This window comes from Anguilla anguilla, chromosome 19, assembly GCF_013347855.1.
Source record: "Anguilla anguilla isolate fAngAng1 chromosome 19, fAngAng1.pri, whole genome shotgun sequence".
Taxonomy (NCBI): domain Eukaryota; kingdom Metazoa; phylum Chordata; class Actinopteri; order Anguilliformes; family Anguillidae; genus Anguilla; species Anguilla anguilla.
The window spans coordinates 10,905,677-10,921,667 of record NC_049219.1 but is presented as its reverse complement, the minus strand read 5'-3'; the positions used below and the strand labels follow the sequence as shown (position 1 = coordinate 10,921,667).

General features: G+C 47.3%; 1 protein-coding gene across 3 annotated transcripts in view; it reads left to right on the top strand.

Moving 5' to 3' along the window:
* LOC118219032 (chemokine-like protein TAFA-5) overlaps positions 1 to 15,361 on the top strand; it is a 70,861-nt gene extending 55,500 nt beyond the window's left edge. For 2 of the 3 annotated variants that reach the window (XR_004763636.1, XR_004763637.1), the window contains exons 3-5: positions 5,520 to 5,647; positions 11,125 to 11,295; positions 14,751 to 15,361. Coding sequence is in view for 1 of the 3 variants with exons in the window: in XM_035401828.1 (XP_035257719.1) it covers positions 5,520 to 5,647; positions 14,751 to 14,759 (137 nt within the window). In the remaining 2 variants the exon portion in view is untranslated. The remainder of the gene's footprint in view (positions 1 to 5,519; positions 5,648 to 11,124; positions 11,296 to 14,750) is intronic. The other variant, XM_035401828.1, reaches the window with a different exon arrangement.
* Positions 15,362 to 15,991: the final 630 nt, after the last annotated feature.

Sequence of the window (15,991 nt, the reverse complement as noted above, 5' to 3'; positions counted from 1 at the left end):
GCTCAATCTGAAGGTTTTGGCTGAGGCCAATAGGTCATTTTGTCTTTTAACCCACAGAAGCTTAATTTGGATGGCTCCAAATAGGCCAGCAATCACTCGAGACTAACTCTTCAAAGGTACCAATAAGCAGTTCTAGGCTGGAGGTAAGAGGAGACAGGTGCGTGTGCAAAAGTGATTAAAGGTCTCTGCTCGCTCTACATATGCTTGAACAATACCTTTCAAAAAAGCACACATGGATGAATTTACTTTAAAATTATGCAGAGAAATTTGAAGTACAGAGGAACTTGGTAATGCTAATGTAATATAGATTCAACAAACCCTATTCTCACAGGGCGTCAGATGAAGCATCGGCTCTCCAGAATATTGCCTGTGTCAAAATGAATGATTTTAGATAGAGATAAAATGAGATAAAGCCATAAATGCTTTCATTTTGCTATTAAATCTGCGCAGGATGTGAGCATTTCTTCTCCGTCGAGCGATTGCCTCTCATCTTTTAGAGAAAAACTCTAAAAGGGGGAAGTTTTTATCATTAAGCCAAATAGCCTACGGTTTGTATAAACAAGAAAATCATGTCTTTAGGGGGAATATTTCAAATTACATTATTTAAAAGGTAGTTAAAATAGTGTGGAGCTTGGCACAGAGAAATATTTTGGGCTGGAACATTATGACAGCTTGGTAAAAGAATATTTAAAAGAACTTATTACTCACCATGAAAATACAGCCATCGTTCTACAAGCATCTCTAACTCAGGGATAAACCAATGGGACGGCATTGCGGACCAACTTGTGTCCTACTCGTGAGGGTCAGACGTGTCCGTACAGCACTGTTAAGTGTAAATACACAATGCAGTGCGTGCGGTGTTGTGTTTGTGTGGAGACGTGTCCGTACAGCACTGTTAAGTGTAAATACACAATGCAGTGCGTGCGGTGTCGTGTTTGTGTGGAGACGTGTCCGTACAGCACTGTTAAGTGTAAACACACAATGCAGCGCGTGCGGTGTTGTGCTTGTGTGGAGACGTGTCCGTACAGCACTGTTAAGTGTAAATACACAATGCAGTGCGTGCGGTGTTGTGTTTGTGTGGAGACGTGTCCGTACAGCACTGTTAAGTGTAAATACACAATGCAGTGCGTGCGGTGTTGTGTTTGTGTGGAGACGTGTCCGTACAGCACTGTTAAGTGTAAATACACAATGCAGTGCGTGCGGTGTTGTGTTTGTGTGGAGACGTGTCCGTACAGCACTGTTAAGTGTAAATACACAATGCAGTGCGTGCGGTGTCGTGTTTGTGTGGAGACGTGTCCGTACAGCACTGTTAAGTGTAAACACACAATGCAGCGCGTGCGGTGTTGTGCTTGTGTGGAGACGTGTCCGTACAGCACTGTTAAGTGTAAATACACAATGCAGTGCGTGCGGTGTTGTGTTTGTGTGGAGACGTGTCCGTACAGCACTGTTAAGTGTAAATACACAATGCAGTGCGTGCGGTGTTGTGTTTGTGTGGAGACGTGTCCGTACAGCACTGTTAAGTGTAAATACACAATGCAGTGCGTGCGGTGTCGTGTTTGTGTGGAGACGTGTCCGTACAGCACTGTTAAGTGTAAACACACAATGCAGCGCGTGCGGTGTCGTGCTTGTGTGGAGACGTGTCCGTACAGCACTGTTAAGTGTAAACACACAATGCAGCGCGTGCGGTGTTGTGCTTGTGCGCTTTGCCGTTCAGTCCTGCCCTTGCCAGAGCAGCAGGGTCTGCTGCTTCTCATCGCTCCTCAGCACTTAATTTGTCAATTAAAGCAGCTGATTACCTCGGGTCTTGGGGTTAAATTGGCTGCTGATTTTAAAGGTTGGAAACAAAAATAAACAACCCCGCCGCTCTCCAAGGGCAAGAGCTGCCCACCGCCGGCTTGCGTGATTGCGTAAAACACATGAGGCGCTTATGGGTAATACGCTCTCTCCTGATGTCAGGCCCAGGAGACGGTTGCCCCCGGAGATGCTTCTCGTCCCGCAGAGTGCCTTTGGTTTTCATTGTCGGGGGCCACCAACGGTCCCCCCCCCCCACTTCGCACTGACGTTTCCCACGATAGCCCCGTGACACGTCTGAACCGCGGGAGAAATGTCAAGAGACCCCTAAACCAGGCTGCTGTGAAGGCACATTAAACAGCCCTCCTGGAACGCTCGGGGCCCCCTGGGGTTCAGGAAGGGGGGGGGGCCATACACTGACCAACCTCGCTCTGAAGTGAGCTAAAACGCTGTGGATTAGCTTAAAATGGTCTTTGAGCTTCCATTATTATGCAGGGCTCTGTCGTGAATCTTAATGTGCAGCGCTTATGAGAACAAGCTCGTTTCAAGGTGCAGACCGAAATTTTAAAACTGAAATTTAAAATCCACGATTCATTGTGACAGTCATCTGCAGAAGGAACGCACACGATTATGGTCTTGGCTGCAGGTTGTGATTTATGCCTTACTTAAGGCGGCGACGGCGGGTGATTTGAATTACAACGCATCCTAAATATCAACGCTGCCAATTTCAAGGCAAAGTTATTGACTCAGGGAATATGACATCAGGCTAATTGACAAGCAGCCTTAAAAACAAGGGCTATAAATCATATTACTGCCCGAAAGATGAATGACCCTTAAGTTTTATTTATACCCATTTTTTTTTTTTTTAAACAGATACGGTCAAGTATAAAACATACCCAGATAATTTTCATGAAAATGATATTATAGGAACATAATATAAAGCTAAAAAAAACTGCAGTTACAGTGCATTAACTGCGATGTCAGATATCGGTTATTCGCTTTCTGAACGCACCTGTAAATATCTGTGAAGGTCCTTGCCCTTTGCAGGATCACTGTCTGATGCAGACTGAGCGAGCTCGTTGTGCCCAGCGGTGAAAGATGATCATCGCGGACGCATGGGCAGCCCGAACGCTGCCTTATAAGGAAGCGAGCACAATTTCTATCCCAGGGTTCCCTGCGGCTGACACGATTTTCGCCAAAAACGGCGTCCCACCGCGGGTGTAATTACGTTACCTCTGCCTGGCGTCGGCGAGACGAATCGGGGAGGCGTCCCCCGTACCCCCGGAGCCACGGTTTCGAGGGGCGGCGGCAGCCGTCGGGCGGCGGCAGCGCGGGGTAGCGGTTAGGGGCTTGTAACTCAAAGGTTGCAGGTTCGATTCCCAGGTAGAACATTGCCATTGTAGTGACCAGTTGAACCCTGGTCATGCCACAGCTGTTGTACCATAGAGGCACTACATCTAATCTGCTATGTAAGCCACCTTCTATTGCAAAAAACAGAAATGTGACTAATGCAAGCTTACTGGACTGGCTATGATGTGCACTGTAGCTGTATGTTCCGCTGTTGGAGGGATAATGTAGGGATGTTAGGAGTTAGGCATGTTTATTTTTCTCTCGCTAAAGTACTTTCCACCAATCCAGGGCATTTGTACACCTTTTTTTTTTTTCCTGGTTTCAGCTATGAATCACCTGGCACCGCTGACATCATTAGTCTGAATTTTTTTCTCAAGAGCTACAGTTACCAAAAAAAAAAAAAATAATAATGATAATAAAAAGACAAACTGAGGCGCCCGACAGCCCACGGCGGCGGCGATCTCAAACGAACGTTTCAAACGTTTCGTGCGCAGCCCCCGGCACAAAAGCGCGTCCTCAGCTCCGCGGATACCTCGTCCCTCCCCCTGACGAAAGCCCGACGCGGCTCCAGAGTGAGTCACAGGAAAGGAAAACAGTCAAATTACGCCGATGCGCGGCACAAAATGGGCGTATTACGTATTACTGGCAAAGCCTTATCGCGCGGAATGAAGTGGAAGAGCTATATTTTGCCTGCTCTCGTCTTCGGATGCTAAAATAAAAATAAAAAAAACACTTGGGATACGTTATGGATGGCGGCAGTGCTCCCGCTGGTAATCAGAACGCGGAATGTGCCCCCCCCCCCTTGATCCTACGAGGACGCCTGAAAGTGCAGCAGTTTATTAATTATGCAAATGCGTGGCTGTGATTTTTCTCCTAAAAACAAATAAAACAATTAACGGTGCGTGCAGGGACACTGCAGGGGGGAGAAATGTCTCTGAGCTATGTGAGCGTGCCTGCCCTGTATGTGTGTGTGTGTGTGTGTGTGTGTGCGTGCCTACCCTGTGTGTGTGTATGTGTGTGTGTGTGTGTGTGAAATCGCTTCACGGTGCACAGGTGCGGACACTGGGAACTCATAGTTTCCTTTGTTTGTGTGTGTGTGTGTGTGTGGGAGCACCACCCTCTCCTCTCTCTCTGAACCCATTCTTATTCATATTTCCCTCTTTCTTCCCCATTTCTCCCTCCTCTCTCCCTTCCTTTCTGTCTCCTCTCTCTTCCTCTCTGTGGGCCTGTTGGGGTGTCAGGGTACAGTATGCAAATGCACGTGGGTGCCCTAGTTTCTTATAAATAGACAATGTGTGTGTGTGTGTGTGATGAGATATAAAAGCGCCCTTCCCAGGATGGAAAAGATCCTCCACTGCAGTCGAGACGCACCCTTTCAGAAGCGCGTTTGTGTTATTAGGCCGTGCGTTTCCTCTTCCTGCTCTCTCTTTCTCTCACTGTCTCTGTCTCTCTTTCCCCTGCCTTTACCGAAGTCCTTTCTCCCTTTAATTTCCGCTCGGAGCGAACGCTCTGGTGCGGGGGGGGCGGGGGCATATTCTGGTTTTCAAGATCACTGTTGTTCCCAATATAAGGCGGAAAGTCACGCGTGAGTGATCCCCATCACCCAAACCCCCCAGCCCCGCACCACCATTATGGCTTCCGGGGCTAATGTGGTGACAGCAGCCGCCTGCTTACCACTGCAGCCCAGCACTGGCGTTCTGTGACGATGAGGTATATCCAAACAGAGCATCGCAGCACTCAGACCCCCCCCCCCGCCCCCCTCCCCCCCCCTCCCTTACCACACATCACAGTCTCTCTCTCATTACGGTCATCAAAAGTCCCTCCAAAGTGGACCACGTACCCTACGGTGAAATCACGAGCAGACCATGCACTGCGCACTCTCACTACAGGGTTACAGCTACACGTCCATGGCACGGAGTTCACCAGCGTATGACGTTCCACAGGAAGAACAGGAAGAGTCGAGTTTAGGGAAGAAGAGTTTTTTGGGCAGAGGTGCGCAATGACGGCCGTGTCCGTTTTTGGTTTTCCTGCCAGATTAATGGCCTTAATTACTGACTTAGCCCTAACATTTACGCCATCTGACATTTCAGCTGCATTTCTTAATGAGCGCATGAACGACGGCCAAAGAGCGCTCCCGTGTCCCTGGAGAAGAGAAACCGCTTTACTGCTATCTAATCTGAGCCAGTATTTGGCGTATACAGCCAATTAGCCTGTTTATCCAGGGTAATTGGTGGAAACAAAAACCTGCATACAGACTGGTCCTCCGGGGCCAGACTTGCACCCCCACACCCCCCCCCCCCGAAACTAGCCTCCGCCCCCCGGTTTAGGGTTTGCAGCGAGGGGTGATTAACCGATCCCCTCCCCTCCTGTCTCCGCAGCGCGCATCGTGAGGTCCAGGCAGTGGTGTGACATGATGCCCTGTCTGGAGGACGAAGGCTGCGACCTGTTAGCGAACGGGTCGGGCTGGACCTGCACGCAGCCCGGAGGCAGGGTCAAAACCACAACGGTGAGTCACGCAGAGGCCCTCTCCCCTCCCGTGCCACTAATGCTGCTTTCACTCGCAGCAGCGTTACTGTTATTACAGCTATCGATAAAAACGCTGCCGCCTTTCCTGCTTTCTAATATGACAGCGCCACGATGGCATGGACTGTACTAGATAACAGTGCTACTACTGTAACAGCTCTCTGTAAATGTACTGTTACGACTCAGTCATAATAGTGCAACTACTGTAATAACTTTTTAATAAGTGTTGTTACTGTAACAGTGCTACTACTGGAACAACTGTTTAATAACAGGGCTACTACTGTAACAACAATGTAATAACAGTGCTACTACTGTAACAACTATGTAATAACAGTGCTGTACTGTTGCAACTCTCTGATAGTGGTGCAACAACTGTAATAGCTTTATAATAATAATAATCATAATAATAAATGTATTTTATATAGCGCTTTTCATAGTCTCAAAGACGCTTTACAATACATGAATTATCAAAATAAATAAATAAATTGATAACAATGTAACTATGACTACAACAATAAGTATTCCAATGGTAGTGCTAATATTGTTCAAGCATCCACTGTTACAACGCTCTGTAGAATGCGCTACAGTCCCACCTGTCGCTGATAAAAACGCTGCTGCTCTTCTCCCTCGGAATGCCAGCAGCCTTTCGGCTGAGCGCACCCGACCGCGCGTTTACCCGAGGAGCCCTTAAAACGCACGACGCACACAAGGAATTTAAAAGGGGGGGCAGTGCGTTCGGTCGACTGCAGCGAGCATCGACTGTGTGTTTAATTATCAATAACGCGGAAGCAGTATTTATTCTGGAAGGTTTCAAATTACCATGCTCCCCTGCTATGCCCCCCCCCCCCTTGCGTCTCTGCGCAAGAGTCCTCCAACAGTGTGCAGTTACAGTTCAGCTTGCTGTACTGCCCCCCCGCCCCCAATCGGCAGAGGTAAAGCTACATTAATATTTTTAAAAAGCAACAGATGGATCATTTTCATTAGTTGGGAAGGGAAATGCTGGGCAAAAGCATTCGATGGAGTCGACAGCGAGGGAGACGTAGGAACCCCGTGACACACACAACACACATACACATGCACACACACACACTCTCTCACACACAGGCCTGTGCCACCCAGGGACAGCAGAACGTTCTGGTATGACGCGGCGCGTTCCTCAGTCCTCGTTAATTAAAGCGCTCCGTCTCAGTGCCCTCGTTAGACACAGCTCATTTGCATCACCCTCGTCTCAGAGTGACACAGACTGAGCGTCAGGCACAGGAAAATAATCTCCCCTTTCATCGACCCGCCTCTCCCCCATCGCCCAAAAACAGCCTATTTAAAGTAACACAGTGCCCCCTTCTGAAATAGAACTTTTCCTTCTGCGTTGCTGTCGGTTACTGCATGCGTACGAGGTCCCCCCCCCCCCCAACCTCACAAGGCTCTTCCCTTGCCATTCCCCCCCAAACCCTTCCTACTACGCTCCAGCGCGTGAGCCAATCTGCCTGCAGGACTCCGGCAATGTCCAGGAATCGCAGAGCGATCGGCCGGGCCCGCGTGCGCGAGAGAACACACCGGCGCGACGCGGCGAACCCCGGGCCCCACCGCGCGCTGGACAAACGGCAGCTGCCGCGCGGACGTGATGAACACCTTCACCCCCACCCTATAAAGCCTGACTGATACACGCGCAGCACCCAGACCACCGCCAACCCGTCCGACTCGCGTCTGCTTACAGGAGGACTGCTAGTGCCGCGATAAGGCCCTTGTTTTCACACCGGCTTTTACGTTCCGGGTTCTAAAGCGGCGGGAGGCCCTGGATCATATAACACTCCGACAGAAATGATTTTTTGGAAGTAGATATTATTTCCATATTAATAGAGCCGTACCGCGAGAGCGCAGATATGCTCTGCTCTCTCTCCCATGAGCGGCAGTGTGGCTACGGGCTTAATGGGGAGCCAAGCACCTTATTATCGTTCAGGGTTTCTTTCCCTTTATCAAACATTTGGGGGGGGGGGGGGGGGGAGAAAGGTTTTACAGCCAAGAAAGTTTCTTGAAATGTCATCAAAGTTTAAAAGAATCTAGAAGAGGAAGCCCACTGTATGTACCCTGAGGTCACATGGTTTAGCTGAAAAAAGTTACAGTTACAAGCCCTTGCAGTAAATCACATGTGCATATGGCCCCCACCCTTAAAGCTGTACACAATCACAAATCTGACCAGGTCAGGAGCGGCCCCAGTACTTTTTCTTTTTTCTTTTTTTTTTGGTGTTTTTACATTCAGCATTGTGGGAGCGAGACAAAACTCTCTCAGGCTTCTGCCCTGCCTGAAGTGGGGTTGGGTTCGAGATCCGCAGGGGTAAATAATGGGGGAATCGGGAGCCCCAGCACTTGAAAGCTCTCTTGAACTGCACATATTAACACTTACAACCAGTCTAGGGCTCTCTGTCCACCCCGCATGGTTCTCTCAAAACCCCTTAATGATATATTCAACAGCGGCTTGCGCCTTATCTCCTCCATCTCTCTCGAAAGCGTTCCGCCTCTCTCAGCCGGCCCCCCGGCGCTTCGTTTGAAATACGGCCGTACATGGCAGCTATATCACGTTATGACATAAAATATACGACGTACCTTTTTACTTACTAATTGTGAGCAATAAAAGGGGTTATAAATATAAGAGGCTGAACGGCCCCCCTGAACGGTCGGGAGCACCGGTGTCATAACAACGAGCCGAACGCAGATCGGCTCTTCGGTAGGTAATTTTTTTAATTGGTCGGCACTTCGCTGCCCGGAGAGTGTAATCAGGCACTGTGCTGAAGAGGCTTTGGCGTGATTCAGGGCTTAATTACAAAAGAACACCGTGTCAGGGGCGGGCGCTCGGAGAGACCGGCGCTGCTGCTGCAATCAGAGGAGTTTCACAGTTTCACAGGCGGGCACGGAGACTGAAGTGTGCCCCCCCTCCCTCCCCCCGAGCATCAGGAGAAGAGATGGGAGGAATACAGACACTGAGGAGGAGGAGGAGGAGGTGTGTGTGTGAGTGTATCAGTGTGTGTACCTGTGTGCGTACATGAGTGTATCTGTGTGTGTATGTGAGTGTATCAGTGTGTCTATCTGTGTGCGTATATGGGTGTATCAGTGTGTGTATGTGAGTATATCAGTTTGTGTACCTGTGTGCGTATATGAGTGTATCTGTGTGCGTTTATAAGTGTGTGTATGCGAGTGTATTAGTGTGTGTATAAGTGTGTGTATCTGTGCGTGTCTGTGTTTATAAGTGTGTATATATCAGTGTATCAGTGTGTGTGCGTGTATCAGTGTGTGTATATGAGTGTGTGTGTGTGTGTGTGTATGTAAGTGTATCAGTGTGTGTGTGTGTGTGTGTGTATATGAGTGTATCAGTGTGTGTATATGAGTGTGTGTGTGTGTGTGTGTGTGTGTGTATGTGAGTGTATCAGTGTGTGTGTGTGTGTGTGTATGTAAGTGTATCAGTGTGTGTGTGTGTGTGTGTATGTAAGTATATCAGTGTGTGTATATGAGTGTGTGTGTGTGTGTATGTGAGTGTATCAGTGTGTGTGTGTGTGTGTGTGTGTGTGTGTGTGTGTATGTGAGTGTATCAGTGTGTGTGTGTGTGTGTGTATGTAAGTGTATCAGTGTGTGTGTGTGTGTGTGTATGTAAGTATATCAGTGTGTGTATATGAGTGTGTGTGTGTGTGTATGTGAGTGTATCAGTGTGTGTGTGTGTGTGTGTGTGTGTGTGTGTGTATGTAAGTGTATCAGTGTGTGTGTGTGTGTGTGTATGTGAGTGTATCAGTGTGTGTGTGTGTGTGTGTATGTGAGTGTATCAGTGTGTGTGTGTGTGTGTGTATGTAAGTGTATCAGTGTGTGTGTGTGTGTGTGTATGTGAGTGTATCAGTGTGTGTGTGTGTGTGTGTATGTGAGTGTATCAGTGTGTGTGTGTGTGTGTGTATGTAAGTGTATCAGTGTGTGTGTGTGTGTGTGTATGTGAGTGTATCAGTGTGTGTGTGTGTGTATGTAAGTGTATCAGTGTGTGTTGGCAGGTGGCTGTAAATGCGGGACAGTGCACAGAGAGCAGCAGCAGCTGAAGGCCGGCAGGGCCGTGCTGGCTCTGGCTCTGGCGCTGACACGCTGCCTCTCTAATTGATCCCACTGGGCCGGCCGGCACCACCAGCCCCATCCACACAAGGGCTTAAACAGAGCCACCGCAGAGAGGACAGCTGCTCGCCCGTCCCACACCCCCCCGCCCCATCCCAAAATGCTCCCGCACAACTGGCTCCAGAGACACACGAAACTGAACAGTGTCTGAGAGGGGCGCCAACAAAAGCCCCACTTCCCCAACAAAAAATAAACTGGGACGCATTATTAAATATAGAGACAATTTCTGGGTTTGCAAGGTAGTACAAACTCACACCCGTATTCTTTTCCTTTACTCTAAGTAATCAGTCTCTAATTTCAAATAAAGTCTTGTCATTGTACCATATTAAGTATTTGACAATAACTTGAGCACAATGAGCAGATTATTCCGTACTGCATACTATTTTCCACTTTGAAAATGGTGAGATTAAAACAGTAATTTACAAGAGTGATAGATTAGTACAGTAACTTGAACCTGAAGATGGATTGGTACAGTAATTTACAGTTTAAGTGATAGATTAGTACAATCACAAGGGAAAACAGTGATAGATTAGTACAGTAATTTACAACTGAAGAATGATTGATTTGAACAGTAATTTACAACTGAGACTGATGAATTAGTACAGTAATTTACAACTGAAAAGAGTGATAGATTATCATGGTAATTTACGACTGAAGAATGGTGGATTTGTACAGTAATTTACAAGTGAAGAGTGGTGACTAGTACAGTAATTTATAGCGGTAAATTTGCTCCGCGGGGTCTTGGAAAATCAGTGAGATCAGTGAGAGCAGTTGCAGCGGATGCTGCTGTTACCATGGTATTCTGGGGGCTGTTATGAACCAATGACATGCCCACTCTCACTAAGTGGAACGTGCTACCAGCACTAATTACATCACCAAAAAGCCTTTACTGGCATAATATGCTTCCACACTCACTGAAAATCCCCAATGACATCAAGGGGAGATGGTAGATCTTGGCTGATTAGAGCTGCCAGAACGCTACTAAAGCTTATCCAGGAGTATCTGTGCCGAGGAAGGACATGGGTGTAAATTCTGTGTTAAGTGTAAACAGCTAATTGCCAACGAATGACCAAGCCTATCACACGAAGCCTGTAGACCAATCAGAGTAGAGCATCAAAATGGCTATATAAAGACAAGTGACATCACCACGTTCAGACAATGAATATATTTTTCAAAAACTTTATTTTCTAACTGTCTTATTGTTGAGTGTTCCCATTTCTCTCACTACTGTGTTACTCCTGAAGAGATGGATCTCATCTTTGCCCTGCTTTAAAGACTGAATAGCTCTCTAAAAAAACACCCAATCCCTGTGATTTAAAGGCACTATGATGTGATGGAGCCCCCCTTTCGTACAAACGCCCCGGATGAGCCGCGTGCAGCCTGACAGGACAGGACAGGACAGCCCCAAAACCCCGCCACCCCTCGCCAAGAACAGACAGTGACCAACTCCCGCTAACTGCAAGCCGCCGCGGGCCTTGACCGCACCGTAAGGTACACAGCTTCCGCCCGACGCCTCCATGCATGCCACTGTGCGCCCGAAGCATGTTCAGAGACAGGGAGATTCCATGCACTGCTAACGCTAGCGATCCGGTACTGTTTTTACACAGGTGCAAACGTCCTCTACGTTCTTTGGCTTTCTTGTAAAAAAAAAAAAAAAAATATATATATATATATATATATATATATATATAGGGAAGACATTTTTTAAACGGGAAACCTTTAATTTGGCAGGTTCAGGTGCTTGCTGTGCTAATGCAGTGTCAGAATAGCGGGTCGGGTGGGGGAGCTGTTTTGGGGATACGGGGTGTAGAGATGACCTGGGTGAGATGAGTGTGTGCAGATGGGGTTGAATGTAATTCCAGAGACCCTCGTGGTACGACGCCGGAGGACTTATTGGGCGTGATTTCTGTCGCTCGGGAAGCAAAGGGCATAGTTTGAACATTTTAGGGCTCGAAAAAGACCAATCGAAACGGTCACGAGGCACAGCTGTCAGGAGAGATCTCCGGGAGGCGAAGGGGCAAAAAAGTGTGAATTGGCTGGAAAAAAACGAGGGATGTTTGCACGGGGTCTCTGTCGACTTTAGCCCGGGCACTCCAGAGGACACTCTACAGAAGCCCATGTGCAGGGAATCAGGAGCTGCCATCGATTTCCTGGCTTTTTAATTGGGCTTTCTTCAGTGTACACCAAAAAAAAAAAAAAAGGTTTTTTTTTGGCTCGTCTCCTTTGGGGAACACTTTTTAGTTCTTTATGGAACCCTCAACGGTTGAATTTAAAAGTGTGTGGACTCATAGATTGAACCATTCTGCCCGACAAACAACCCTTGTGCTCCTGGTTGCCGAAGAGGTTTTCACTCCAACCCTAACAGAGCACACCTCATTCAACAGCTTAAAGAGCTCATTGAGCTGCTAATTAAGCATTATTGGGTGAGCCAAATTAGGGGTCACCAGGAGAACCCACAGAACGGTAGCTTCTCCAGGAGCAGGGTGGAGAACCACGGCTCTGTGGAGACCCAGCGGAGCCTGTTGGAACCGCTGCTTCTGAGAGTGAATCTGTGAATTACTCTACGCCATTACGCATGCCGCACAGCTGAACGAAAACGTGCTGGGGGGTAGCGCAGACTGCGCCCCAGCCCAAAAAAAACAGCCAGGCGCTAACGGGACTGCCCCGTAACCCACGGTTATTTCATAAGGGAAACGGGCCGGCTGCAACACAAACGGGCCCAATCGATGAGCCCGCGCGCTCATCCTTCTTCTAAACGGTGGCCACGATGGCGCATGTGTCTTTCCCGCCACGCGAGTGGAGACAATAACAATCTCTTAACTTACAACGAGGAGCAGCAGCAGCAGCAGCAGCAGCAGAAGCAGAAGCGGCAGCAGCCAGGGACAGCTTTCCGCCCCCCTCCGGAGAAAGTTAGACGAGGAAGCGATGTCATCAGCGTGACCCAACGCGAGCTCAATTAAATCACACGTAACCGCAATTAGCCGGTTAGCTGTATAATTGCGATCGTGTGCTCCGTAATTAGGCCGAAATCACATCACCGCCAATCAGAGCGGAGGATGAATCGCGGGCCCGTAAGAGCGCGCGCAACGCTCGAGTCGCCGCGCGGTAGAGAAGGGGGGGGGGGGGGAGGCGCGCGCTTCCTAAGGAACTGTGAGGGGGAGAGGCTAACAGGATATGAGAGGGCTTACTGTAAGCAGCCGTCTCCAATAGCCCACAGTGCTTCTCCATTCACTTCCATTCATTTAAGTCCCCAGAGACTAACAGGGAGACGTCTTGCTAAGCTTTGTTATTATCTTTGTTCTCCGTTATTATCTTTCATTTTAGGTTTTTTTTTTTTTTTTTGTCTTTGCATAATTTGGCAACAATTCAAATGCAGTTCCTGGCGATTGGCTTAGAGGGCAGCACTGTTCCCACTGGTGAGCTCAATTGAGATAGTTGACATCATGATGCAGGAGCACGCACCTGGCAATCACAGTAATTACAGAGCAAAACTGCAATTTTTCATTTTTAGAAATAATATGCTTGACCCCCCCCCCCCCCCTTCAGTCGTGGGCTAAGTATTCTTCTTTTCCATTTTTCTTTCAACAACATTATTCCACTACATCAATAGCATATCTAAACTGTAATTGACCTGTTTTTTCTTTCTTTTTTTAAATTCCCTCAGTACTTAAAGAGCTTACATTTGACTGAACACTTCGCCCTTCAGAGCAGTTTTCACTCAGAGTAATGATCAGAGGGTTCATCATTGCAAATGAAACTGTTACACAACCATTGCAGATAGGAGAAAGCACCTATTCTCTTTGAACCACGCCTGAGGGGACATGCCGAAATAGCTGTGTGAACACAGATAAATCAAACGCTCCCAGCTTCAATCGCCTTCAGACCTGGGTCAAATACGTATTTGTTTTGAATTCAAATGCTTTTCTGCGCTCTATTGATCTTGCCTGAAATGTACAACACGATTAGTGTTGCTCTTTGGCCTTCTATAGGAGGTTAGCGGGCTACCTTACCATACCACGATCCAGAACCATTATACAGAAGTGTGGCCACTACAGCTAAAGTTTGACTGAAGTTTGCATGTCTCACTGTTAATGACAGTAATGGAAAAAGGTCTGTCAGCCAGTGTCTTATAGAACATCTAATAGAGCTTTGGTTTACGTAAGTAAGCGGCCAGATCTGCTCCTCTTTCCTGCCTGTAACCCTTGTATAAGCTATAAAAATAGGCACCATTATGCAATTATGACCGCTGGTCCGTTACTCAAGTAGGAGACCGTTTGAACTCTAGTGTGCGTGCTCTACTGCTCTGAGCAGATTTTCTCACTTTTGCATTTTTGTATTACAGGCCTGGATTTTTCCTTCTGTTTCTTTTACTTAATGAAATACAAAAAAAAAACACTACATTTGGGAATTGTATAGGGAAAAAGTGACTTTGGCTTGTAAGTGTGCCTTGTGGTCATGTGACGTGATTATGTCGACGATATAAACGTCTGATGAAATGAGCTCTGTTCACAGTCGAGAAGGTCAAGAGCCAAAATGTCAGGTGGTAGCTAAAATGACATTTTGGAAGATATGGTTGTGGTTTTCGAGTTAATAGCGCTGGTCAGGGAATTCCAAAAGGTGAATAATTGTAATTATTTGCCATTAAAATAAAAGCAATCCTTTCACACAATTTAATTATTCTTTGCAAAATGTTTTGATTAAATGTCCTCTTGCTACCTTTGCACTAAATCTCAGGAGTTTTACAGTTTTACATTAATAAAAACAAGAGCAAGGCCAGGGTTTGCACCAGAATGGCTGCTACATTCCCAGATTTCAAAATGGCTGTTGCCACAAACAAACTGGAGAGCAGGAGACCCTAAAACAGATTTTAGCCCAAATACTGCTTTGCTTGCTGGTATTTACAAACAGCGAACTGACAGTTGGTCTGCTCTACTGTACCCCTCCAGGTCTCCTGAGAACAGAGAACAGAGTCTCCCACATCACCGGAGCAGCGTGGACTCTTTAGAGCTAGCTGCCCTCGCAAGTCAAGTCTACACGGCTCTGGGTCATCTGTTGCTCGTCATCAGCTCAGCTCATCCATCCACGGACAGCGCCCCCTTGTGCCTGGGCTGACCTCGCAAGTCTCTCTGACCCCCTTTTTTTGCCCAAAGAGCGGAAGCTGGGATTAAAAACGGACTTCGCGGAGGGAATTGTTTTTAATTGGCTGAAGGGGAGGACGACATCACAGGAAGCTGGTGCATGACACGCCCGCAGACTGGACTCCATGATCAGGGAGAGTACCCGCGTCGGCTGTCTGGCGAATTCAAAAGAGCTGTCTGTCCAAGGTTTATTTTTGGCACCCTGAATTTATTTTTTTGTCTGTCTGTATTTTCTTTCTTCTGTTGTTTTTTTTTTTTACAGACCAAAGAAAAACGGCATTTAAGTCGGGCCAGATGGAACAGGTCGGAAACAAAGGGATTCTGAGAAATTAATGAATTCAGCTCGGAACAGGCAGCAAAACAAAGAGACGCAAACACACACACACACACACGCTTGCACACACACACACACACACACACACACATGCTTGCACACACACACACACACACACGCTACACAAACGAGCAACCACACAACCTCTGTGGCTTTGAACAAAACGTCCTGTGAAATGGCAGCACGGAGAGCAGCCGACAGGAAGGACATGTAAAGGAGTCCATTCACCCACCGCTGCTGCTGAGGCTTTTCTCCCGGACCCTGCTCACACGATCGCGTCAGCCTGCCACTTACACACCTATGAAAACGAATTTGCATTTATTCCTGGACACAATCAGACAATCTGCGACAGGCACGGCTGCACACGGGAAAAGGGTGTAAACCACTTTGCCGGAACACTGATAAAATTGTGAATCGGAAAAGAAATTTGTGGGGATAAAATATCATTTAATGTATTTTGAAATGTTTGAAAGTTATATATATATATATATATTTAACAGTTTTATATGTTGTATCTTTGTAGAAAACCTTATTTAACACCGACAATGTGGTCACAATGGCAGTCATAAAGACTGGATTCGAGAAGAACGCTCATCATCTCAATGCCTTCCCTTGCTATTTCCTTTGCCTGCAAGTGGCTCTTCTATTATTATTTTTTTTAAGCCATCAAATTATTTTCAATTTCTCAACATGACCAATGGTGACTCAATTAAAA